Below are 27,873 nucleotides of genomic sequence, written 5' to 3'. Positions count from 1 at the left end.
CGCCGCCCTCGGGCCCGGCACGGCCACCCGCGTCGTATCGGTCCTAAGGGATCCACCTGCTGACGGCAAGTACGAGGCGGTCAAGCGTCTCCTCCTCGCCACGTTCGGCCTTACGGTGGACGCACGAGCCGATCGCCTCTTGGACCTCCCCGAGATCGGGGACACGCGACCGTCGGTCCGTATGGATCATATGCTGGCGCTCATGGGCGACGAAACCCCGAACGCTCTATTCCGGGCGTTATTTCGACGCCAGCTGCCAGTACGAGTCCTCCTCGCTTTGGCCGGTTCCGCGTTAACGGAACCCCGTGCGCTCGCTGCCGAGGCCGACAAATACTACGCGGCTTTGGACACGCAGGCGAGTCTTGGCGCAGTCGCCGCTCCCGAGGCTTTCCCTGATGCACCGCACCTCGTGTCCGCTGCCACGCCCCGCCCACCACGACCGCCGCTGCCGTGAAGAAAATCGCGGCCTCCGACGCCGCAGCCGCCCACCTGGTGTTTCCTCCACGCCAAGTTCGGCCACGAGGCTCGGCACTGTCGCCCGCCGTGCTCATTCGGCAGGTCGGGAAACGGGCGAGCCGACGCTCGGTGGCAACTGTGAGCATCGGCAATTCAAACAGCCTTCTGTACATAACGGACACCTTGTCCGGGCGCCGTTACCTGTGCGATACGGGAGCACAGGTGAGTGTCGTTCCTGCCGGTACGTCCGACAAGCAAACCGCGGGCCGAGGTCCCGCGTTGCTTGCGGCCAATGGTACGTCTATACGCACGTACGGAAAACGCTGTCTCTCCCTGCGGTTCGGAGGGCAGGTTTTCCGTTGGTCGTTCGTTACGGCCGACGTGCCCATGGCACTGCTCGGCGCGGACTTCTTATGTGCTAATGGATTACTGGTCGATGTAAAGTGCAAAAGGCTTGTCCAGGCTGAGACGTTCAGCTCGCTCGCGTGTGCGCTGCCCGGCTCGTTGAGCAGCTCACAGAGCGGCTCATCGAGCGGCTCGCCGAGCGGCTTGCTGAGCGGTACGGTTCCGGCCAGGTTGATCTGTACGCTTCCGGCAGCGGACAAATTCACCCGCCTCCTCGCGGGTTTCCCGGCCCTCACACAGCCGACCTTCTCGGCGGGGACCGTCAAGCACGGGGTGGAACACCATATCCCCACAGCCGGGCCACCGGTCTACGCCCGGGCACGCCGCCTCGAGCCGACGAAGCTCGCAGTAGCGAAAGCGGCTTTCGCCACGCTGGAGCGGCTCGGCATCGTGCGGCGCTCCGAGAGCGCGTGGGCATCGCCGCTCCACATCGTGCCCAAGCCCGGCGGGGGATGGCGACCGTGCGGGGACTACCGGCGCCTCAACGACGCCACCACCCCCGACCGCTACCCCGTCCCCCACATACAGGACTTCTCCGCCCGGTTGGCGGGCATGTCCTTCTTTTGAAAGGTGGACCTCGTGCGCGGCTACCATCAGGTTCCTGTCAGGCCGGAGGACATCCCGAAGACGGCTGTCATCACGCCGTTCGGGCTTTTCGAATTTCTTCGGATGCCCTTCGGTTTGAAAAATGCGGCTCAGGCATTCCAGCGCCTAATGGACAGCGTCTTGCGCGGCTTGGATTTTTTGTACGTCTACCTGGCCGACATCCTCGTCACCAGAGCGTCCCGCAAAGAGCACCTTCATCACCTCCGCACGCTCTTCGAACGCCTGGGCCAGCATGGCCTCATCGTGAACCCCGCCAAGTGCCGGTTCGGCGTCACCAGCATTGACTTTTTGGGGCACTGCGCCACCAGGCACGGGGCCGTTCCCCTACCGGCCAAGGTGGAGGCGGTGAAGGGGTTTCTGCGCCCCCGCACGATCAAGGGGCTCCAGGAGTTCCTGGGCATGGTAAACTTTTACCATCGGTTCCTGCCCCGCATCGCCCAGCTCCTGCGCCCCTTACACGAGGCCCTTCGAGGGAAGCCGGGCAAAGGTGACGTTACCTGGACCGGGCAGATGGACGCGGCGTTCTCGGGCGCGAAGCTTGCCTTGGCCAACGCCACCATGCTCGCGCACCCGGCGCCCGGTGCACCGATCGCCCTTACCTCCGACTACGCAGTGGGCGCGGTGTACGAGCAATGGGTGCGTGGTGCCTGGCAACCGCTGGCGTTCTTCAGCCGGCAGCTTCGCCCGCCCGAACGCCGGTACAGTACCTTCGACCGTGAGTTGCTTGGGCTTCACCTGGCGGTCAGGCACTTCCGCCATCTGCTCGAGGGCCGTGCGTTCACGGCCTTCATCGACCACAAGCCGCTGGTTTTCGCGATGGGCAAGGTCGCCGAGCCGTGGTCGGCCCGGCAACAGCGTCATCTCGCGGCCGTGTCCGAGTACACGACGGACATCCGGCACGTCACTGGAAAGGACAACCCGGTGGCCGATTGCCTTTCCCGGGCCGTCGCCCACGCAGTCCACCTTGGCATCGACTATGCCCGGATGGCGGCGGACCAGGCCGCCGACCCCGGGGTCCAGGCCCTGCGGACCGCCGTCATGGGCCTCCGCGTCACCGAGGTGCCCTTCGACGGCGCGGGCACGGCCCTCGTTTGCGACGTCTCCCTCGAGCGGCCTCGCCCCATCGTGCCCGCAGGCTGGCAGCGCCAGGTTTTTGACGCCATCCACGGCCTGTCCCACCTGGGCACGAAGGCCTCCCAGAGGTTGGTCGCCGACAAGTTTGTCTGACATGGCCTCCGGAAGGCCGTCCGCGGCTGGACCAGGACGTGCCTCGCGTGCCAGCGCGCAAAGGTGCACCGACACACCCAGGCCCCCTTGGCCCCGTTTACGGTGCCGGAACGTCGGTTCGACCACGTTCACGTGGACCTGGTGGGACCTCTGCCCCCCTCGCGGGGTTTCACCCATGTCCTCACCATGGTGGACCGCACCACCGGTGGCCGGAGGCCGTGCCTTTGGCGACGACGACGGCGGCGGCCGTCGCACAGGTGTTCATCGCCACCTGGGTCGCCCGGTTCGGCGCCCCCTCGGACATCTCGTCCGGCCGCGGCCCCCAGTTCACCTCGGAGCTCTGGGGGGCGGTCGCGCGGGGGCTCGGGGTCCAGCTGCACCGAACCACGGCCTACCACCCCCAGGCCAACGGCCTGTGCGAGCGCTTCCACCGCTCCTTGAAGGCCGCGCTCCGGGCCACCCTCTGCGACGGCGGCTGGGTCGACAGGCTCCCCTGGGTCCTGCTGGGCCTCCGGACGGCACCAAAGGACGACCTGCACGCCTCCGCGGCGGAGTTGGTTTTTGGACAACCGCTGCGGTTGCCGGGCGAGTTCCTCCCCGACCCCACGGCACCATGGTCCGCGGCGCAGGAGCGTTCTGCGCTGCAGGAGACCGCCCGGAGGTTCGCCCCGGTGCCGACGGCGCACCACGGGCACCCTCCTACACACGTCGCCCCGGAGCTTCGCACCGCGGAGTACGTCTTCGTCCGGCACGACGCCCACCGGACACCACTGCGGCCCCCGTACGACGGGCCTTTCCACGTGCTGGAGACCGGGGTGAAACATTTCACCCTGGACATCGGCGGCACTCCTGACCGGGTCTCCATAGACCGCCTCAAGCCGGCCCACCTCGACGTGGACCACCCACCGCCGGTGGCTCGGTCCCCGTGTCGGGGCCGCCCCCCTGCGGGCGGACCCCCGGCACCGCCCAGCACCGCAGGCACGCCGCCCCCCGGTCCGGGACCCATCCCGGGTACAGCCGGGGGCATCCCACCTGGCATCCTTGCACCCCGGACGCCGCCGGTCGCCAGAGGGCGCTTCGGCCGGGTCATCCGTTTGCCCCGCAAACTGGCCCTCCAGGTGCGCGGGAATTCTGGGGGGGGCGCGTGTGGCGGACACGGAAGCTCACTGGCGTGGTGACATTATTCCGCGCACCAAGTGGGCGGGGGCCACGCCGAGGGGTAGGCGTGGCCTCAGGATATACACCGGGCGCGCAGCCCGGAGCGCGCCAGTGCTACAGTGACCTCTTTTAATAAAGAACATTAAACTTACCGCGTTGTCCGCTTCCTCCTTGGTAGCAAGTCGCGCGCGTAGCACCGCGCACTTCAGTACCATATAAAGGGACATTTTATATGCTCCTGGCATTTTTTCCAAGAATTGCAACCAGTCGAAATTTTTCGATGGCCAACTTTTTGGGAATCGGCCCTATGAGCAAAGCAAAAATAGGACCGTGGGTCCTGAAGCTCACCTGGATCAGGAGCAACAGTCACCCAAACCTACCACAGATCCCCTCAGATCCTGATATTTTTAATGCCGTGAACAAACTTTGGTACATCATGCGTAATGAAATTTCATTGAAATTGTGTGTGTGTGTAGTTTCGGAGAATAGAGCAAATACCTATTTTGGAGGAGGGGGGTTCAACCCCTGCCCCCGTAGACCACTTCAATGACGGCAGATTTAGAATCTGTTTAAAAGCCATCAACTGGACCTATTGGCCGATGTATATTCCAAGTTTCAATATATGGCCTTTGAGATATGAGCGCCAACACATTTTTGGGCGGAAGGACGGACGGACAGACACAAACGTGATTTTGAAGGTTTTCTCAATAAAACTCAAGAATGTGGAAACAGACGTTGCTGAAATTTGGAACATATTACCTTGACGTACCCTAACTGTGATATCTTTGTTGTTAAGAAATTATTTTAATTTTTTCAGCTCTTTCAATCAGGAATGAATGAATGAATATTTATTCATTCCTGATTGAAAGAGCTGAAAATAAAAATCAGCTCTTTCAATCAGGGCAAGAATAAAAAGCATCCTTTTTTCTCTATCATTGTATTTTACCACGAGCGTCCAAGCTCGTTACTCCATAATGGGCTAGTATGAAATGATTCTATTAATTTGTGCAAGTTTGTATCAAGGCCATTGTGGGCACCGCTGTTTATGCCTCAAGGACCTGTCAGCAGGACAAGACTGGATCGATCAAATATTACACAAAATAAAAAATTCCATAAACGAAAGGATAAAAAAAAAAAAAATTTGAACACAAGATCGAGGCTCGTGTAAGAGCTAAGATTGCTCACAAAAAGACAAACTGACACATAAAACATATGATAAAGGGAGCAGAAGAACAAGATGGAGAGCAGGGGACATCGGGAGATCTGTGGGAGGGAGAGGGCTTGGGGGGAGGAGGCATGGGAAAGGGGGGTGGGGGGTGGGAGAGGTATAAACACGCATGGACACACAAACTGCTAGGACTTCCAGGAAAGAAGTCGGTATTTCAAAAAAGTGGATCTGGGGTGAATTGACGGGGGTAGAGAAGATCAAGGTTTGGATGGGGGAAGATAATTAGAGATGGTGGTGAACAGCTGTTTTAAAGACCTGGAGGGAGGAGTGGGATTGAAGGGAGTGAGGGAGTTTGTTCCAGAGGTGGGAGAAAAGAGGAATGAAGGAGTGAAGGTGAGCAAAGAGTCTTGATTTTGGCAGTTTAACCATAAGAGGGTTGCTGGCAGATCTTGTGCGACCTGTAGGAGTATTTGGGGGACAGAGCCCAGAGAGAGCTGGGGGGGCAAGGCCAGAGAGGAGTCGGTGGAAGACAGAAAGACCACCAACCTGCCTGCGGTGAGAGAGTGAAAGGCCCTCGGAGTTAGCTTCATCGCAGGAGATTCCAATGATTCTGAACGCTTTGGTTTCAACAGTGTGAAGCCGAGCTAGGTGTGAGGAAGGAACATCGACCCAGAGGGGAGAACAGTGTTCCATTGAGCTGCGGATGAAAGCCTTGTATGTGGATCAAGGTTTTGTCAGCAGGAAAAGAGTGGAAAATCAAAAGTTATACAAAATAAAAAATCCCTTAAAGCTAAAGGATTCCCGGAATACTGGGGTACCCAAACTACTAAAACCTTCATTGGGAAAACAACAATAATGAGGAAGAGGACAGGTGGACGAGGAGTAAACGACGTGAATAAAAACCGAAGGACATTGGTGATCTCGGGGTGCAAGATGCGAGATCCTGGGTTTGAATCCCAACCAAGCCCAATTAAAAATTTGGACATCTTCAAAAATCGGGACAGCTTGGAAACCAAGAAAAAGAACATTTAATGCATCCCTCCGGGAACCATAACAATTAAAAATTAAATGTGAACATTTGCTTGGGACAATGTGCCAAATAACACCCCCATGCCCCCACTCCTGCCGCAATTTGGACAAAACACTGCACACAATCACATGGACATACATGGAGGGCATGTGTAAAACGCTCTTCTGCAACAGCACACGGAAGGCTTCTCTTTTAGCCATGATTAATCATGACGACGGGCATGTCCATATTTAACGTTTGTTCCACTTGTAATCTGCTTACAGGTGAACTTACATGATGAGATCGCCGTGAAAGTCCGCCCTGGTGGGTGATGGGGGAGATGGGGCGGACAACGACGCTGCGCAAACGTCCGTTTGTATTCAGACGTCTTCTTCTTCCAGACTCTCAAAATAACGAAAACGGTTTTTAAGAAAATACAAAATGAAAATTGATGATTTTATGCAGCCTTGACCTTTCAGCTTTAGATAAAAAAAAAATATATAGGTTCTAGTTTTTGATTGGTGAACCAATTCTGTGACCCAATATGCTAATTCTTAAAATTTCAGGTCAATCAGATGAAAGTTGACGATTTTGTGATGCTGACCTTTGACCTTAGGATCAAATTAGGAATTTTTACTTTTCCACATTATCATCATAAATCTTTGTTGAAAAATGCCAAAACTCAAATGGTAAATTTTAATTTCAGGTCAATTGGATGAAAATTGATCATTTTTCAGATGAAAATTGACATTAGAAGTTTAACCTTGAGTTGACCTTTGACCTTAGTTTGTTTTCCAATTCAATGAGGCACTGTGCAATAATTGCTGTTTCATTCTCGTCATTCGGATGAAAATTGATGATTTTAGAAGTTTGATCTTGAGTTGACCTGTTTGACCTCAAAAATAGTTGGTTTCCCAATTTAGTGACTCAATATGCAAATGCTGTTCACTTTCAAGTCAATCAGAAGAAAAATAGCTATTTTAGGAATTTGACCTCAAAATCGATAGGCTTTCATTTCTCCTTATGACCAACTCTACCATCTGGTGAAGTTTCTTGACGATCTGCTTAGAATTGTAACTTGTAAGCGAGTGACAGACAAACAAATCCACCCCTCCCCAAAATAAAATTTGCCGTGGTTACATCAAATTGTCCATTTCATTAAGATGAAAATTAATTGACATATGTGGGATAATTACACGCCCAGACCAGGAATCAAACCCAGGTATTTTGACGATCTTAATCAAAGCTAAGATCAATCGGATTAAAATTGGTGATTTTTCAGATGAAAATTGATTATTTTAGAATTTTGACCTTGAGTTGACATTTGATCTCAAAAATAGTTGGTTTCCCAATTTAGTGACTCAATATGCAAAAGATGTTCAATTTTCAAGTCAATCAGATGAAAAATGGAAATTTTAGAAATTTGACCTCAAGATGACCTTTGACCTCAAAATCCATAGGCTTCTTCCTCATGACCAACTCTAAGCCTGGTGTTGGCTGAGCGGTTAGGGTGCTGGCTTGGGATCCTAGGATACTGGGTTTGAATCCCGGTCGATGGTTGGGTTGATCGATTGGGGGGGGGGGGGGGGGGGGGCTCACTGGTAATTCCCTGTGTGTCGCAAGAGACGACTAACAGAGTTGGTGGCAGGAAGGGCATCCGGCCATAAAACCGCTTCAAAAAGGGGACCACGGTGCCCGAAAAAGGCCAACCCCTGCTCTGCGGGGAAAAATGGCCTCTAAAGGTGGTTGTTTTTTTTTCTTCTTTTCTTATGACCAACTCTACTATCTGGTGATGTTTCATAAAGACCGGTTTAAAATTGTGACCTTTTGGGGTCAACATTCAACCATTTTCACATACATGATGTACAAGGCATGAGGAGGAGGGTGAGAAGTCAACATTCAACCATTTTCACATACATGATGTACAAGACCCTTTGTTGTTTCACAGTTAGTTGCAAAGTAAATGCGGTGTAATTCACCTGGATGAGTGCACCTGGTGGTGTGTGTGATCGTGGTGTAAGCAGGTTTATGTGCGGCGGTGTATGGATCCATATATCACCGTTTCCTTCCACCGGATTAATTCACGTTGGGAGAGTATGTTATATGGGAGGCTGTCACGTGTTTAATACTGTACATATCAATGCTAGGTTGCACAACACAAATGTTACATGATGAAATGGGAATTAGACAGGCCGTTGTCATGAACAAGCCAACAGATAGGCAGAAAATGGAAAACCAAAGCTTAAAAACAACAATCGGGCTTAAAGCCAACATGTCGTCATCGCGACAAACCTTTGACACAAGATTGCTTTGCGTCAAGCTTCAGGGGTGACGAATCCGCATGAGATCGGTCGCCAAAACACCTTTTCGGGTAATAATGGCGGGTTCCGTCCATTAATATTCAAACAAAAACACGAGCAGCCTTAAATCCAGATCATATCCAAAGTGAGAGTTGGAGGGGAGGATGAGGAGGGGACGGATATTCAAAATAAAGAGAAATTAAAAAGAAAATGGATACTGTATCTTGGTTAACTTTGCAGTGGGAGTGAATGGCCCATAAGCTGGCGGCCTTTGGGTTCGGCAGTCTTGCTCCGTCCTTCGAATGAGTGTTGTGGTTCATAGGTGGTAGCAAAGTTCATTGAATTCAGAACCGTTCCACAAAAGCAGATGCAAAGCAGGGATGGTGGGGAAATAAGGGCCCCATCCAGGTTCAAAAGTCCCAGGCATCAGTCTGCAGCTGCTCCAGCCTGGCTGTGACATCATCCAGACCGTTATGATTCACAGGTGGTGTAGCAGCTAGGTCAGCCAACGGTGCAGTGGGTGCCAACAGGTCCACTAATGCTTCTCCAAACTTCCTCCGAGCCTTGTTGACATAGCAAGAATGATAAAAAGGAAACATCGTGTCATTGATGAAAGTTACCCTCATGTCACACCGAGTTACCCTCCCCAAGTCAAAGCTTCACATTCACACCCATTCCTGTTATTTGCTTGTAGAGCGATCTCTACAATCCTGCCTTGTGTTCTACCGTCTCATCTTCCAGGTCTGCAGCAGCCATATTGCCACCTCATAACATGCGCTCTTTCTAATCGTGATCTTGTCTATGCGAGTATTTACCATTACCTACCGTATACCGTATATACCTGCCGCTCCGTTTCTTACAAGTAGACAGTTTTACCTTCGCTCCACCGCCTGCAAGTCCATTGACCCCTTTCGCGTCTGTCTATTCAGCTCCTCCATGAGCCTCGACATCTGCATTCAAATAAGAATAAAAATAATCACACAATCGATATTGTGGGATGGACATTGGGAGGAATTTGGAGCTGTTGAAATTTGAAATAGCAGTAGAACGGCACTCGGTAGAGTGAATACCTCCGCCAGGCTGAACAGTTTACGTTTTGTGTCCCTCCGATAGGTCGGATTGGATTCGAACCCAAACCAAAATCGGATCAGCTTGTTCTCGTCTCCTATCCAACTCATCTGCTCGGTTTCATTTGAATCCGTCAACAACTTTTGGAGATACCGTGCTACACTGTATGTCGTTTTGGCTCTATCCCGCAATGGTGAAGAATCAGTTAAAAATTCTCGTATCCGGATCCAGATCTTCACAAAAATCGATCCAATTTGTCCTTGTCGCACACTCAACCTGTCCACAAAGTTTTGTCCGAATCCGTCCATAACCGTTTGAGATATCCTGCTCACAGACAGACAAACGGGGGCGAAAACATAACCTCCGTCACCGAATTATTATTATTATTATTACTAGGGCATGCCCGTACTATATATAAGCTAGGACGTGCCCGTACGTGGGTGCCCGTTCCTTGCCAAAAAAAAAAAAAAAAAAAAATTTGTGTAGGGGTGTGTGTGTGTAAACATCCTAGGGCGTGCCCGTACGTGGGTGCAAAAAAACATGCGTGCAAACAACAACAACAAAAAAAAACTTTGAAACCACGTGGCAGTAACGACCACAGAACCCCCCCCCCTCTATTTACATGAATGGTTTGGTCCATTCGCAACGACCACAGAACCCCCCCCCTCTATTTACATGCAATGGTTTGGTCCATTCGCAACGCCAAAGCGAACGGCGAACGGCTAAATCGCCATAGCTCGGTAAGTACTTGTCCGATTAATTTCAAACCTTGAAAAGGCACATCCTCGGGTCCCCAGCAATATACCTGGCAAGTTTCAAGTATATCGGACCGGTAGTTGTCGAGAAATCGTTGTCGCATACACACACACATACACATACACACAGAGATTAATGGAATTATAGATAGATGATAAATTAAAAAAATGCCTTAAGACACATTCGGTATTGAATTGGAATTTGGTAAAGTGATCAGTGCTAACCAAAACAAGAATAACGATGAAGCCAACGCGACCCCGCCCCCACTCCCCAATGATCAAGACAAAAAAAATCATCATAAGAATCTGCGGCTTCGATTGGGGCTGAAAGCCACGGGTTATTTGAAATTGTGGCTTTAAACCCCGATTTTTTTTACTAGCATTGGTACCCGCCCTATGGGCGGGGCTTCGATTGGGGCTGAAAGCCACGGGTTATTTGAAATTGTGGCTTTAAACCCCGATTTTTTTTACTAGCATTGGTACCCGCCCTATGGCGGGGCTTCGATTGGGAGGCCCAAATGAAAAGGTAAAATATCAGAAATTGAAGGCTTTTTTTTTATTTTAAACGATTCATATAAACATCCGTTGAATCATATCACACGCAAATCATCAAAATCTAAACAATACATGGCGCCCATTTTGAAAAAAGATTGAATTCTGCAAAACGGAATAGTATGACAGATAGGTGCAGGAATTGTGCCTTCGATGATACAAGCATGGCATTTGGCACACAGTCAGAGTATGTCCTAAGGAAGATATTTGGCTATAGGGCCATCGCAGATTTGTCCTTTTTTTGAAAAATGGACGCCATTGTTGTCACAGGACAAATCTGCGATGGCCCTATAGCCAAATATCTTCCTTAGGGCATCCTCTAACTGTGTGCCAACTCTCGTGCTTGTATCATCAAAGGCACAATTCTCCAAAATATTTCACCTATCTGCCGTACTCGAAGCGGCCGCTACACCTGTTTCTCAGTCGCTTTGCACACGCTGCCATGTTGCTTCGGAGCCGCACGTTTATACAGGAAGAGTTCGTCAGGAGTCGATCTACTCTCTCCTGGAACCTAGAATTTCAACAAAAGCCACATCACTGTTCATATCGGTAAATATTATTCCATCGTGTTTGGAAAAACTGGAAAAATGGAAAACTTGGAAAATTCGAAAAACAATATGGCCTATTTTACTCCCAGGAGTCCCAGGAATACCCACCCAAAATATCGTTGCGATCGGTTCATAGGTTTTTGCGGTACCTTCGAACGGACAGACAGACGGACATTTGGTGAATTATAGTAAGATGTGAAAGGAAACTTGATGTAACTAACAGATGTTCCACCTTGAAGGATGCCTTTGGGTCGCTTACCTGTTTGAAGAATTGATGATTTAGGAGGGTCGCAGCTGTGGGCCTACACGAGAACAACATCCAGTCAAATGCATGCACTGGTTTCATAGATTTGCGCAGATCAAGGTTCGACAGGTGAGACGAGCACATTCGCACGGAGCGCGGAATTTCTCACCTGCGGTTAGGATCGTTCCTGAAGCAAAGGTTGGTAAAGTCATGGAAAGCCGTGCTAAAGGAACGCCGGTACGGGTGTGGAGACAAAAGCTCATCTGGGATTGAAGAACGAATCGAGAGAAATGGAGAGAATTAATATGCATAGAAAAGGAAGGAAGAAAGAAAGAATAATTCACAAAACACAATTCCGTAAAAAATGCCAAATTTGGAAACGACAGCAACAACCGGGAAAGATAAAAAAAAAACGATTACTAAAAAGGAGAAAGTGAGTGTGTGTGCGTGCATGTGTTTGTGTGTGTGTGTGTGAACGTGTGTGTGAGCGTGTGTGTTTGTGTGAGTGTGTGTTTGTGTGTGTGAGTGAGTGTGTGTGTGTGTGTGTGTGATCATGTGTGTGAACGTGTGTGTGTGTGAGCGTGTGTGTGTGTGTGAGACTGTGCGTGAGACTGTGTGTGTGTGTGTGTGTGTGTGTGAGAGACACTGTGTGTGTGTGTGTGTGTGTGTGTGTGTGTGTGAGAGTGACACTGTGTGTGTGTGTGTGTGTGTGTGTGTGTGACACTGTGTGTGTGTGTGTGTGTGTGTGACACTGTGTGTGACTGTGTGTGTGTGAATGTGAACGTGTGTGCCTGTGTGTGTGAGCGTGTGTGTGTGAGCGTGTGTGTGTGAGCGTGACTGTGTGTGCGTGTGCGTGTGTGTGTGCGACTGTGTGTGTGTGTGTGTATGCATGACTGTGTGTGTGTGTGTGTGTGTGCGACTGTGTGCGAGCATATCCATCACGCTTTATTCTAAAGGGTTAGAGAAGAAGTCGTTGCTCTCATAGAAAAAAATGGTACCTTTGGAAAGCTAACAATCGATTTACTTGGAACAAAAATTATTGTCCATTTAATCACAAAAATACTGGTTTTAAAAGCCTATCTTTCCTGGGGGGGAAGAGGAAGAAGCACGACTTGGAGCTTCAATGTAGTCGTTCCAACAGCATGAGAGCAGGAACCCTTTAGACTAAAGCGTGATGGACACGGGAGGAGCACACATAATTCCATACAGTAATGCTTGTGGAAGCAATCGAAAAATATGTAAAAGTACACGGAAGGAGCACACAAACAACAACAAAAACAACAACAACAACAACTACTACAGGCACGACGACAGCAGCAATAACTACGTGTCATAAAATATCCTTTTTCCGAGTGTTTAACTTATTATTATTACACTTTTTTTTCAAAAATCCCAGCTCAGCTTTTCATGAGGTTCCTCACATTCTACACTGATCATCAATATCTTATTTATCTCACTTGGACGCTTTGACTTAAATTTCTATGAATTGTGTCATTTGTTGTGAATTGTTGAACAATAAACAATTAAATTCAATAAAATTTCACATCCTCATTCAAATTCCCCGATAGACGTGTGATACGTTTGTGAAGCGGAACACGCTGTCGTACCTTGTTTGAACCAGTCCGCAAAGCGATGGGTAGGCGATGGGTAGGCGATGGGTAGGCACGGCTCGTTTGAATAACAAGGCTAACAAATCGGCCGAATGGGCGGAAGTTTGGCATTTCTCAGTTGAGAGGAAAAAGTGCAAATTCCAATTCATCGCGACACACAACCGCAGTTAGAAGGTTGATGCAATTCATGATCATTGCTTATTCCAAGGATGACGTGATGGGTTCGAGTTAGTTACTGACAGTACCATGCATGCGTCCGCAATGCCACTGAAATAAACCCACTGTCGTAGATATAGGCACCCTCCCCCCCCCCCCCCCCCCTCTCCTGCCAAGAGCTGCTAAGACTGCCATAGGTGCTACATTATCTCTGAGAAACTGTTGTCAAACAATGTGCTGGACCAACGGATAAACGCCCAATGGAACATCAAACGTCGTCGCAGGTGCATATTGACTGTACTGACATCCACGGTATGCGATGTGGTACCGTTTGCATCGAGCTCTTCGGGGGGGATTGTGTGCACATCCAGCAGGCATGGGACTGTGCCGTTAAGCTTCTCCAGCAACATCTGGTAAGAAGAAAAGAAAAATGACCAGATGAACAAGAGTAAATGTGTATCATATAGTCTCATCTGGTGGAAGTCTATATTACAGGTAATAATAAAATACACTATGAACCCCATTGAATTATGTGTATGTGTATGGTGTGCGTGTGTGGTGTGCGTATGTATGTACAATTGTGTGTGTGTGTGTGTAGTGTGTGTGTAGTGTGCATGTTGGGGATGGGAAAAGGACGGGTTATTTGCTAGTGATGTACAATTAGCAGCAAAACAGGTCTGCAGCTCCGTCTTGTCTCCCTTTTAGAATGGTCCGGATGTTGTTCCAATTAAAACTCGGATGTTGTCAACTGGTGGAATCTTGAGATGTCGAAGGAAAGTCACATTTGCCAGACACAAGTCGACATTTTAAATAATACCAACTCCGCCCCCACCCCCAGTGCCCCACCACCATCACTCCCAAAGCTCACACGTAAAGAAACACTTCCTTGAGGCACAATTCAAATGCACAACAACCCACCATCTTGCCCTTCGATACATATGCTCACCTTGAGAAATGAAATGTTACATTCACCACACCAATCGTACACGCGTACGCGCGTAAAGTGATGAATAAACAAACAAATGAAAAATCACTCAGAGCGACACTTCGCAAAACAGAACAAAGTAGATGGCACTAAGTAGAGCATCCTTTTGACCTCACAAATAATTGGTGGTTGAATTCTGTGACCTGATATGCAAATAGTCTTCAAATGTTAAGTTAATCGGATGAAAATTGACAATTTTAGAAATTTGGCCTATGTTGACCTTATGGCCTATGTTGACCTCACAAATAATTGGTGGTTGAATTCTGTGACCTGATATGCAAATCGTCTTCAAATGTTAAGTTAATCGGATGAAAATTGACAATTTTAGAAATTTGGCCTATGTTGACCTTATGGCCTATGTTGACCTCACAAATAATTGGTGGTTGAATTATGTGACCTGATATGCAAATAGTCTTCAAATGTTAAGTTAATCAGATGAAAATTGACAATTTTAGAAATTTGGCCTATGTTGACCTTATGGCCGATGTTGACCTCAAAAATAGTTGGTGGTTGAATTCAGTGCGCAAATATGAAAGTCCTATTTAAATTTCAAGTGAATCGGATGAAAACTGAGGATTTTAGAAATCTGAAAAGGTTGTTGACCTTTTTTGTCTATGTTGATCTTTGGCCTATGTTTATCTCCAAAATAGTTGGTGGTTGAATTCAATTCGCTGATATGAAAATTCTATTCAAATTTCACGTCAATCGGATGAAAATTGAAGATTTTAGAAATTTGAAAAAAGTGGTTGACCTTCGGCCTATGTTGACCTTTTGACCTAAAATATAAATAGGATTTTGTCGCACCACGAACCATTTATTTAAGTTTCGTGAAGATCGGTTTAAAGTTGTGACCTGTAGGCAAGTATAAGGGAACGGCAAACACACAAACACACGAACACACAAACAAACCGGAGTGATCAACAAACTTGTCAAAAACAATTATTGTCCCCCGTCGCACAGCGGAGCGAAAGGGGGACTATGGCTTTCCCCTCCGTCCGTGTGTCCGTCTGTCCGTCCGTGCGTGCGTGTGTGCGTGCGGGCATGCGTGCGTGCGTAAGCGAAGGACCGCATTAGAATTTGGTGTGTGGGTGCAACCCACGTCAAAATCCAAGATGGCCGTCGCCATGTATGTCTGATGCCATGTATGTCTGAACCTTGTAACCTGCATATCTTGAAAAATAAGCGAAGTACCAACTTCTACTCTGGTGTGTGTGTGTATCTCGGCATAAGGAAGAACGCTATTGAAAATTGGGTCGCCACATCAAAATCCAAGATGGCCGCCGCCATGCATGTCTCAACCTTGTGAAATGAACATCTTGAAAAATAAGCGAAGTACCAACTTCTAATTTGGTGTGTGTGTGTATCTCGGCATAAGGAAGAACGCTGTTGAAAATTGGGTCGCCACATCAAAATCCAAGATGGCCGCCGCCATGCATGTCTCAACCTTGTGAAATGAACATCTTGAAAAATAAGCGAAGTACCAACTTCTAATTTGGTGTGTGGGTGTATCTCGGCATAAGGAAGAACGCTGTTGAAAATTGGGTGGATTGAAAATTGAAATCAAAAGATTGAATATCCAAGATGGTCGCCTCCATGTATGTCTGAACCTTGTGAGCGAAATATCATATCATAGCATGTTTTCTGTGTCTTCCACTTTGTCAACTCACATCACTTCACCGACGGGGGACCGAGGCGTAACGCTTGTTTTGCCAAGAAATAAGGAACTTGTGGCAGCAACAGAAAAAATATGTAAAAGCACACAAACAACAACTACTACAGGCACGACAACAGCGGCAATAACAACATGTCACAAAAGATTTCCTCGTCAACCACGAAGGTCGACTGATACCGCCAAACCTGGCAGGGTCCTCGCTATCCCCCGTCCCTCCTAAAGAAGACGTCGTCATTTACAAACATCTCTATTGACGAGTTTCCGTGATGTCACATCTGCAGAGCAAAGACTCGCAAGGAAGTGACATCATTGGAAACTCATATTTAGGCGGAGATTTTTTTTTTAAGGGGGGGGGGGGGGGATGGATGGGAGTTGGTGTGCAGCGAAATTCGGAAAGGTACACAAGAATATCGACGAAGGATTGGCACATTTTACGCAGCGATTCACGTGCTCGGTACCCACCTGTGTCATGGGCATGTCTTTGAAGGGGACGTGTCCGTTGGCGAGCTCGCACGCAAGGATCCCCACGCTGTAAATGTCCGACTTCGTGCTGTAACCCTGCAGGTTCTGCATACCACAGAGACAGACGCAGACGGCCGACGCTCGGGCATCGTGACGACTCGGGAACTCTTACGAGCGCTCGTCGGCGTGCCAACAGAACGACAAGCATCGAAGATGGCAAACAACAGCGAAGATTGTAGGTTTGGCTAAACGATGGACACCTGTCGTAGTAGTTCAGGGCTGAACCAAGGTAGCGAGAGATGCGCATGTGCCGGGAACGAATGCGCAACGGTGCCTCTTCGTCCGCTGCCCTCCAGTGGAAGACAGCATCGCAAGCCAGACAAGCGCACACGGCCCTCTCTGCACACGAGTATGTGACTCGCTCGCACAGCCCTAACCGAAAGAACATGGGAAGCTTATCATAAAGAATGAACAGACAATGCACCATCTTGACGAACACATTTTAGTGAAGCACGAATACATTACTCACTAACCTATCATTTTGGAGATACACGAGTATAGACGTGAAAGGTTGTACGAACAGACAGAATGTATTACAACAACCAAGTCTTTGACTTGTCCTGACTCTCCCCTCCCCCCCGGCCCCACCCCAAAATGCCCCCCCTCCTTTATTCGATGAAAATTTGATGTACATCGATTATCTGTAAGAACATGATGCTACATTTGTGCAAATGCTACATTTAAACTCCCCCCCCCCCCCCCCCCCCTCACCTGTGCAAACAACTTCCACATAATCTTCCATCTCATTCTTCCCTCCAGGTCATCAAGCCAGCAGTTCACCACCATCTCAGATCGTCCCCAATCCAAAACCTCTCCCACCCTCTCCCACCCTCTATACCTCTCCCACCTCCCCCCAAGTCCTCCCGATGTCCCTGCTCTCAAATGTTGTGTTTGTGTCCTTCCCCTCTCTCCCCATCTTGTCTGCCGCTCCCCTTGTTTTTTGTGTTTTGTGTCGGTTTGACTTTTTGTGTGATTAATGTTAGCTCTTTCACGAGCCTCGATCTTGTATACAAAAAACAAACAAAAAAAAAAAACGGATCTCTGACTTGAAAATCACAATAAACCCTGTTTGTAATAAATGTTCGTGTTTCTTGAATCATCCACTTTCTATACTCCCCCCTCACCTCTAAATTTCCCCACTCATCCCTCCCCTTCAAAACTCTCCCTCACTCCTCCCCTTCAAAACTCCCCCTCACCCCTCCCCTTTAAAACTACCCCTCACCCCCGGCCCCCTTCAAAACTCGCCCCCCCCCACACCTCCCCTTCTAATCTCCCCCCCCCCCCCTATTATCTTTATCAAATTCTTCCCCCTCCCCCTCAAAGCTGCCTCCTCCCCACTTCCTCTCCCTTCCATAACATACATCCACCTCCTCCAACCTTCGACTTTGCTCTGCCCCCCCTCAAACAACCCCTCACTGTGCCTCATCCCATCACCATCAAACCTTTTGTCCTCATCCTTCCCTTTCTCCGAACTCTTCTGCAATCTCCGACACACTATCAACAGCTCTCCATACCTCCCCCTCTCACCCCTCATCTTATCCTACCCCTCCCCTGTCCTGCACCCGATGCTCCTTCTCCCTTAACTTTATGGACCTCAAACATCCGTGGCCTTCGCTCAAACCTGACTGATCTCTCCATACAGGTTGCTTCTGACAAACCAGACGTAATTTGCTAAACAGAAACTTTCCTCCTTCAAGATGTCTCTGATTCCTTAATATCTCTGATGCTCTTCTTCTGCTCCAATTGGTTCTTCTGATCATTTCCTTGTTAAAGTGGACATCTCTCTGGCCATTCTCAGAGAGACTCCTCAGCGCCGACGAGTCTGGCATTACACTCAGGCTGACATGCACGGTCTTCAAGCAGCCATCAATCATCTGGACAGGTCTCCCATCTCTACCGCCTCTGACATAAACTCATCCTGAGAATTCTTCCAAAGTAAACTGCTCTCTCTCATGCAAGATTTATCCCATCTCGTCTTCAGTTGTCATACCCTTCCTCCCGTCCATGGTGCACTGAACCTTGCGGTGAGGCAGTTACCCTGAAACAACTTGCCTTCACCTCATGAAAGGCTAATCCAACTGAAGGAAATCTCAGCTCCTTTCACAAAGCTCGGAACAAGTGTGTGTCTACCCTCAGGAGCCAGGAAACAATATCTCTCTACTCTCAAGACTGAACTCTCAAACCTGTCTCCCTCCTCCAAATCCTGGTGGCATCTGGTCAAATCTACTTCTGGTGTTTGTTCCCCTTCCACCCCCCCCCCCCCCTTACCTCAAACGGCTACACAGCTGACACCGCACATAAAAAAGCCGAATGCCTCAACTCTGTGTTTGCCTCAAAATCTTGTGTCTCGAACCCATCTCTCTGTACCCACCTTACCCCGTCGAACACAGCTGCTCCTGGACTCTGTGTCCTTTTATTCTGACAAGGTGGAAAAGTTTCTGTCAACCCTCGACTCTGATTCTGCAACTGGACCTGACGGCATCAGCCCACGGGTCCTAAAATCCTGCTCTGTCGCTCTTACACACCCTCTCTCTGTTCTCTTCACCCTCTCTTTTGCTCAAGGTAATCTGCCATCAGCTTGGAAATCAGCAAACATTACCGCTTTGCACAAAAAGGTGCAAAAACAGATCCTAGCAACTACAGACCAATCAGCCTTCTCCCAATAATCAGCAAGGTCATGGAATCCATCATTGCTTCTGACATCAAATCCCTCCTCTTCTCCAATGGCTTGATCTCGGATCATCAATTTGGATTCAGATGTGGTCATTCTACTCTGGACATGCTGCTTCTGCTGTCTCAACAATGGATGGAGGTCCTCAATGCCAAACAGGAAATCAGAGCCGTCTCCCTTGACATATCACGTGCCTTCGACACGGTCTGGCACCCAGCTCTGCTCACCAAACTCTCCTCCTATGGTATCCATGGAAATCTCCACGCATGGCTTGCAGACTTCTTTCCTGGTCGTAGTCAACGTGGGGCGCTGAATGGATTTCTCTCATCTCCCCTTCCTGCTCAGGCTGGAATTCCCCAAGGCAGTGTTCTGGGACCTGTGCTTTTTCTGGTCTTCATCAATGATCTCTCCGACTCGATGGGAAATCCTCTCCATATCTTTGCTGACGACTCCACTCTCTGCCGCTCCATACCTCATCCCTCAGATTGGCAGTCTGCAGCCTCCTCACTCTCTGCAGACCTGGACAAAATCACAGACTGGTCAAACAAGTGGAACATGTCTTTCAATCCTGACAAATCTCACATTCTTTCTATGTCTTTCCGAAAAGACCGACTGGACAACCCTCCCATCCACTTTCTGAACAATCCTCACCAAGAAGTTCTGTCACTCAAGCGTTTGGGTCTCACTATCTGCCATGATCTTTCCTGGGAAAATCACAGCTCCAAGTTGGCTTCCAAAACCAGTCGCCAACTGGGCATCCTCCGTCGTGCGAAGTCTTTCCGTGGCACACCTGAGCTCCTCACCACATACAAGGCTTTCATCCGCAGCTCAATGGAATACTGGTCTCCCCTCCGGGCTGGTGCTCCTGCCTCACACCGAGCTCGGATTCACGCTGTTGAAACCAAAGGTTTCAGAATCATTGGAATCTCCCGCGATGAAGCTGATTCTGAGGGCCTTTCACTCACTCACTGCAGGCAGGTTGGTGGTCTTGCTGTCTTCTACCGACTCCTCTCCAGCCTAGCTCCCCCAGCTCTGTCTGTGCTCTGTCCCACAAATATTGCTATCGGTCGCACAAGATCTGCCTGCAACCCTCTTATGGTTAAACTGCCAAAATCAAGACTCTCTATTCACCTTCACACTTTCATTCCTCTTTTCTCCCACCTTTGGAACAAACTCACTCACTCTCTTCAATCCCACTCCTCCCTCCAGGTCTTTAAAACAGCTGTTCACCACCATCTCTTATTCACCCCCATCCAAAACCTTGATCTTTTATACCCCGGTTAATTCACCCCAGATCCACTCTTTTGAAATCCCGACTTCTGTCATGGAAGTCCTAGCAGTGTCCATGTGTGTTTTACCCCTCCCATCCCTCCCCCCCACCCCCATTCCCATGCCTCCTCCCCCCAGGCCCTCTCCCTCCCACAGATCTCCCGATGTCCCTGTTCTCTACTGTTGCACTTTTGTGCTTCCCTCTCTCTCCCCATCTTGTCTCCCGCTCCTTTTATCATGTTTTATGTCAGTTTTCTTTTTGTGATTTGTTTGCTCTTACACGAGCCTCAATCTTGCATACAAAAAAAAAAGAAAAAAATGTCTATTTGTTCAATTTTTTTTTTTCAAATAAAAGAACAGGAAACCACACAAGAACAACCCAGGTTGTTAATTCTCAGTATCAGTAAACAGGCAGAGGTGGGTAGTCTATATTCTTCCACAAAATGTGTATCACAATGATTTGTGTTATGATTACCTGTGTATGTACCCCATTCGGTGAACATAGTCCAGTCCCCTCAGGGTTTCCTGCAACAGATGTGCAATAACTCCCTCCGGAAGGCCATTGGGGAACCTCGAGGACAACAGGTCCCTTGCTGAGCCTAAGGAATTAATCAAAATGAGCAACTTCCTCTCCTTCTTGGAATGAAAAGAGTTCAGAAATCCAATGAAAGTCAGAAAATACCACAGACCAGTTCTCAAAATCCAACACCATATACAAGTCCCTAAACATACAAAAGACAGGAAGAAACAAATAATTAAGATAGAGATGTAGCAAATTCAGACGAGAATGGTAGAGCAAGCATGTCAAATTTGGGGCAATCCATCAAACAACAACAACAACAACAACAGCAACAACAACAGTACTCGTAAAGTGTTGGCTTAGTGGTTACAGTACCGGCTTGGGATCCTCGGATCCTGGGTTTGAATCTCGGTCAATCGCTGAATTAACGCCGGGGGGGTTGACTCAGCCTGTCATCCTTCCGAGGTCAGCAAATTGAGTACCAGCTCACTGGTAATTCCCTGTGTGTCGCAAGAGGCGACTAACAGGGTTGGCGGCAGAAAGAGCATCCGGCCATAAAACACTGCTTCAAAAAGGGGATCATGGTGCCCGAAAAAGGCCAACCCCTGCTCTGCGAGAAAAATCGCCTCTAAAGGTGGTTCTTTCTTGGAATGGGTTATTCACGTCATAAATTGTTTTTTTCACTCACAGCGGGTCATATATCAGATATATGAAGTTTTGCATTTTTTCGGATAAAATTTTCAATTCAACCAATTATGCCTGGAATACCACTTCTCTAATGACGTCATCGTTATCACCGCATCACATGGAGTTTTTTTTTTTTGTTTTTTTTTTGTTTACAAGATCGAGGCTCGTGAAAGAGCTAACATTAATCACACAAAAAGTCAAACCGACACACAAAACACAAAAAACAAGGGGAGCGGCAGACAAGATGGGAAGAGAGGGGGAAGGACACAAACACAACATTTGAGAGCAGGGACATCGGGAGGACTTGGGGGGAGGTGGGAGAGGTATAAAACATATGAACACTGCAAGGACTCTGGGGTGAATTACCGGGGGTAGAAAATATCAAGGTTTTGGATGGGGGAAGATAAGAGATGGTGGTGAACAGCTGTTTTAAAGACCTGGAGGGTGGAGTGGGATTGAAGAGAGTGAGGGAGTTTGTTCCAGAGGCGGGAGAAAAGAGGAATGAAGGAGTGAAGGTGAGCAGAAAGTCTTGATTTTGGCAGTTTAACCATAAGAGGGTTGCAGGCAGATCTTGTGCGACCTGTAGGAATATTTGGGGGACAGAGCCCAGAGAGAGCTGGGGGGGCAAGGCCGGAGAGGAGTCGGTAGAAGACAGAAAGACCACCAACCTGCCTGCGGTGAGTGAGTGAAAGGCCCTCGGAGTTGACTTCATCGCAGGAGATTCCAATGATTCTGAAAGCTTTGGCCTCAACAGCGTGAAGCCGAGCTAGGTGTGAGGCAGGAGCACCAGCCCAGAGGGGGGAACAGTATTCCATTGAGCTGCGGATGAAAGCCTTGTATGTGGTGAGGAGCTCAGGTGTGCCAAGGAAGGACTTCGCACGACGGAGGATGCCCAGTCGGCGACTGGCTTTGGAGGCCAGCTTGGAAATGTGGTTTTCCGAAGAAAGATCATGGCAGATAGTGAGACCCAAAAGCTTGAGCGACAGAACTTCTTGGAGAGGATTGTTGAGAAAGTAGATGGGAGGGTTGTCCAGTCGGTCCTTTCGGAGAGACATTGTAAGAGTGTGAGATTTGTCAGGATTGAAAGACATGTTCCACTTGTTTGACCAGTCTGTGATTTTGTCCAGGTCTGCAGACTGCCGATCTGAGGGATGAGGAATGGAGCAGCAGATAGTGGAGTCATCAGCAAAGAGATAGAGAGGATTTTCCAGAGAGTCGGAGAGATCATTGATGAAGACCAGAAATAGCACAGGGCCCAGAACACTACCTTGGGGAACTCCAGCCAGAACAGGCAGGGGAGATGAGAGAAATCCATTCAGGGCCACACGTTGCCTACGACCAGAGAGGAAGTCCGCAAGCCATGAGTGGAGATTTCCATGAATACCATAGGAGGTAAGTTTGGTGAGCAGAGCTGGGTGCCAGACCGTATCGAAGGCACGTGATATGTCAAGTGAGACAGCTCTGATTTCCTGTTTGGCATTGAGGACCTCCATCCATTCTTGAGACAGCAGAAGCAACATGTCCAGAGTAGAATGACCTGGTCTGAATCCAAATTGATGATCAGAGATCAAGCCATTGGAGAAGAGGAAGGATTTGATATCCGAAGCAATGATGGATTCCATGACTTTGCTGATAATTGGGAGCAGGCTGATTGGTCTGTAGTTGCAAGGATCTGTTTTTGCACCTTTTTTGTGTAAAGCTGTAATGTTTGCTGATTTCCAAGATGCTGGCAGATGACCTTGAGCAAAAGAGAGGGTGAAAAGAACAGAGAGAGGGTGAGATAGAGCGGCAGAGCAGGATTTTAGGACCCGTGGGCTGATGCCATCTGGTCCAGTTGCAGAATCAGAGTCGAGGTTTGATAAAAACTTCTCCACCTTGTCAGGAGAAAAGGACACAGAGTCCAGGAGCAGTTGGGTTCGACTGGGAAAGGTGGGAACAGAGAGAGATGGGTTTGGGACACAAGATTTTGAGGCAAACACAGAGTTGAGGCATTCGGCTTTGTCACGTGCGGTGTCAACTGTGTAGCCATTTGAGGTAAGGGAGGGGATGGAGGGGGAACAAACACCAGAAACGGATTTGACCAGACGCCACCAGGATTTGGAGGAAGGAGACAAGTTTGAGAGTTCGATCTTGAGTGTGGAGAGATAGTGCTTCTTGGCACTCCTGAGGGTAGAAACACACTTGTTTCGAGCTTGGTGGAAGGAACTGAGATTGCCTTCAGTTGGATTTGCCTTCCAAGACGCAAATGCAACTTGTTTCAGGGCAACTGCCTCACCACAAGATTCAGTGTACCATGGACGGGAGGAAGGGTAAGACAACTGAAGACGAGATGGGATAAATCTGTGCATGAGAGAGAGCAGTTTGCTTTGGAAGAATTCCCAGGAAGAATTGATGTCAGAGGCATTAGAGATGGGAGACCAGTCCAGTTGATTGATGGCTGCTTGCAGACCGTGCCAGTCGGCCTGAGTGAAATGCCAGACTCGTCGGCGCTGAGGAGGCTCTCTGAGAATGGCCAGAGAGATGTCCACTTTAACAAGCACATGATCAGAAGAACCGATTGGGGCAGAAGAAGAGCAGCAGACATTTGCAGGGAAGTTAGTCTTAACCAAGTCCAGAAGAGAAGATACTCCATTGACTGAGATCCGGGTCGGGAAATTGACAGATTGTGTCAGTCCCAATGAGTCGCAGAAGTCCTTTGCTAAGGTGCCATGGCTGGTGAGAGATGAACCCACACCCAGCCAGCTGGCATGATGAGAGTTGAAGTCGCCACATATGAGGAAGAGAGAGTTTGGATGAGTTGATCGAAGTTGGTCCATGTTGTCCGACAGCGAAATGTAAATGGAGTCATCACTGTTTGGAGGACGGTACAGAACACATATGAACAAAAGGTGGGAGGGAAGAGGAAGCCGTAGCCAGAGGTACTCCTGTGGGTGGGGTGGAGAGAGGGCAGTGCAGGGAGAGTGAGGAAGAGAGTTTTTGATAAAGATAGCCACCCCACCACCAGGACGAGGCTCAGGTCTATCGTACCGGAGGAGGGAGTAACCAGGAAGAGATATTAAGGAATCAGAGACATCTTGAAGGAGGAAAGTTTCTGTTAAGCAGATCAAGTCTGGATTGTCAGAAGCAACCTGAATGGAGAGATCAATCAGGTTTGAGCGAAGGCTCCGGATGTTTGAGGTCCATACCGTTAGTGAGGGGAGAGGGGGAGCATCGGGTGCAGGACAGGGGAGGGGAGGGGTAGGGTCAGATGAAGGGTGAGAGGGGGATGTAGGAAGAGCAGTTGATTGTGTGTCAGAGATTACAGAAGAGTTACAAGAAAGGGAAGGATGAGGACGACGAAAGGTTTGATGGTGATGGGATGAGGCACAGTGAGGGTTTGTTTGAGGGGGGGGGGGGGGGGGCAGAGGAAAGTAGAAGGTTGGGGGAGGTGGAGGTATGACATAGAAGGGAGACGAAGTGGGGAGGAGGCAGCTTTGAGAAGGAGGTGGGAGGAGGGAGAATTTGGGAGGGATGGTTGGGGGGGAGATTTGAAGGGGAGGGGTTGCGGGAGAGTTTTGAATGGGAGGGGCATGGGGGGAGTTTAGGAGGGGAAGGGCAAGGGAGGAGTTTAGGAGGGGAGGGGCAAGGGGGTAGATTTGAAGGGGAGGGGCAAGGGGGGACATTTGGAGGGGAGGGGGCAAGGGGGGACATTTGGAGGGGAGGGGCAAGGGGGGAGTTTAGGCGGGGAGGGGCAAGTGGGGAGATTCGGAGGGGAGGGGCAAGTGGGGAGATTCGGAGGGGAGGGGCAAGGGGGGAGTTTAGAAAGTGGATGATTAATGAAAGATGAACATATATAACAAATTGGGTTTGTTGTGATTTTCAAGTTAGCGATTTGTTTAAGAACGATGGAGGAGGGATGGAAAGAATGAGAATTTAGAGCATGGAGTGATTTGGAATCATAAGAGATTGAATATTTTTTTGAAATGGAATGAGTTGAAGAGGAAATTGAAAGGAGCCTTTTAAATAAGAAGAAAAACAGCGTGTTGTAATAAACCACTGAATAAAACACTGAAGGGGATAGTTGAAACATATTTAAACAGAACTGTGAAGAACAATCTTATATTCACAAAAATACCAATGGGGAGAGGAAGCCTGGAGCGACGACCACGAGTCACTTGAACAGGGCAAAAGGTGGAAGGCAAGTGGAAAATGGGGGCGGGGCGAGACAGCGCACGTGGGCAGAGGCAAAAGCACACGAGGAGAAAGGGAAATAAAAGTTGTTTTTTTGTTTGTTTTTGTTTTTTGGGGGAGTGGGGGGGTGTGGGGGTTACAATGTTAGACAAATAGTAGATGTTCAGTGAAAGTTTGGGGGAGAAGGGAAAAATCAAAAAACCAAGCAAAACCAGCAAGGGAAGAAACAAACTTCGACGGGGGAAGCCTGAGGCTGCAAGGCCTCACACCCCGCGCGGCAAACAAACGATTAATTTATTAAAGATAAACACCGAGAAACATCCAAGGGACTCCCTATAATTTCACATGCCGAAAGATAAAATACAGTTATGACAAAATACAATTGTGAACAGACTTAACTTTGAAAACGTGGAGACCGTGTGGAGCTTCGAAAAATGTTGTGTTGAGGAAGGATGAAAGTGACTGGTTGAGAAGAGTGATGGAAATGAATGTAGAAGGAAGTGGAGGATGGGGAAGACCAAGAAAGACTTGGTTAAAAATGGTGGAAGAAGAAATGCGGGCAAGGGGGTTAACAAAGAGAGATGCTGAAAATAGGGCAAGATGGAGAAGATTGTCATGGGGACCGCCGAGTTGATGACATATGCCAAGTTTCAAATATATATGTATATGTATTATTTTTTTTTATTTTTTTTTTCATCAAGAGATTTCGGAGAAAATGATGTCCAATTTTAACCTCTGCCACCAAAGGAGAATGGAGGTTATGTTTTCACCTCTGTCTGTCTGTCTGTTTGTTTGTGAACATGATATCTCAAAAAGTTGTGGACGGATTCAGACGAAAGTTGGCAGAGAGGTAGCGTATGTGACACGGACGAAATGATGAGATTTTGGTGACGATCCAGATTCGGATCCGGCTACTAGAATTTTTCAAGTGATTCTTCACCATTGGGAGATAGGGCCAAAAACAATACAAAGCAAGATATCTCAAACATAGGGGAAATACCCCTGGTGCTCAACTGGTAGAATAAACAGTATACTGCACCGACTAAAAGGTATTTTAAACCAATTTCAATGGTTGCTAGAAGACAGGGCAGCATGTACAATCATACTAACATAATCATAAGACTTTACACAAAAAGAAAAATATATCTATTTTGGGGGACAACCCCCCCCCCCCCCCCCCTCCCTCCCCCAACCCCATATACCTCCTAAGACCCCCATTTTTCTAATGCCTTGAACAAACATTGGTACCTCATGGGTGGTGAAGGTTGTAGTCAAGTTTCATCAAAATAGTGCGTGTGGTTTCTGAGAATAAAGCAAATACCTATTTTAGGGGGTCAAAGCTGAACCCACTTTGACCCCGGTAAACCCCCTTCGACCCCGATTTTTTTAATGCCATGAGCAAACTTTAGTCACAATACAACAAATATCATTTGTGCCAAATTTGGTTGCAATCCCATCAGAGGTTTCGGAGAAGAAGTTTCAAGTGTTTACGGACTGACAACGCACCATCGCATAAGCTCCCCTGAACTTCATTCCAGGTGAAAAAAGTTGTGGACAAATTATTTTGATTAAATGTGATTCTGTATTGTGATTTTCTGGTCTACTCTAGGATACAAAATGTAAATTGTTCACCTGGCGGAGGTATGCTCTCTACTGAGTGCCATTCTAGTTTTCCTTTAATCCAATATGGCTGCCATACCATGTGGCCTACGACGTCAGATTTAGCATCAAAATAATCTCCATAGCGATTCCCTCCGATGTTTAAGGTTTCGCATCAATTGGACAAGTGGTTGGAGAGAAAACGATTTTTAAAGCAATTTTTTTATGGCGCCGGGTTTTGGAGTTTACCATGAGGGGAACTTCTCGGACTCCTCCAAAATTCCTGGCCCTGAGGCTACCAGGCACGAAAAACTCCGCGGTCCAGCGGATTGATACCGCCAAACCTGGCAGGGTCCTCGCCGATACGCGCATTACCTTTCCGGTGGGTTGGCAATGCCAATTGGGGCGCGTACCCTCGATGAGTACTTGTGTCTACTTAATCAGGTACGGTCGAGCGGAACCGACAGGTACGCACCGGCTAAATTGTGGAGCCAATCGGTGGGGCAGAACTTCCTA

At 48.6% G+C, this 27,873-nt stretch overlaps 1 protein-coding gene across 9 annotated transcripts in view; it reads right to left on the bottom strand.

Moving 5' to 3' along the window:
- Positions 1–8,128: 8,128 nt before the first annotated feature.
- The window catches only part of STRADA (STE20 related adaptor alpha), a 39,658-nt gene continuing 19,913 nt past the window's right edge, over positions 8,129–27,873 (bottom strand). For all 9 annotated transcript variants that reach the window (XM_078766428.1, XM_068133357.2, XM_068133359.2 and 6 more), the window contains 7 exons: positions 20,857–20,980; positions 16,642–16,813; positions 16,382–16,486; positions 13,591–13,672; positions 11,666–11,759; positions 11,512–11,554; positions 8,129–8,892 (listed from right to left, as the gene is read on the bottom strand). In XM_078766428.1, coding sequence (XP_078622554.1) covers positions 8,740–8,892; positions 11,512–11,554; positions 11,666–11,759; positions 13,591–13,672; positions 16,382–16,486; positions 16,642–16,813; positions 20,857–20,980 — 773 coding nt within the window. In that variant the 3' untranslated portion in view covers positions 8,129–8,739. The remainder of the gene's footprint in view (positions 8,893–11,511; positions 11,555–11,665; positions 11,760–13,590; positions 13,673–16,381; positions 16,487–16,641; positions 16,814–20,856; positions 20,981–27,873) is intronic.

This window comes from Myxine glutinosa, chromosome 12 (genome assembly GCF_964187855.1).
Source record: "Myxine glutinosa chromosome 12, kmMyxGlut1.1, whole genome shotgun sequence".
In the NCBI taxonomy this organism is placed as follows: Eukaryota; Metazoa; Chordata; class Myxini; order Myxiniformes; family Myxinidae; genus Myxine; species Myxine glutinosa.
Note: the sequence above shows the minus strand (reverse complement) of the source record. Positions and strands in the feature narration are given on the sequence as shown.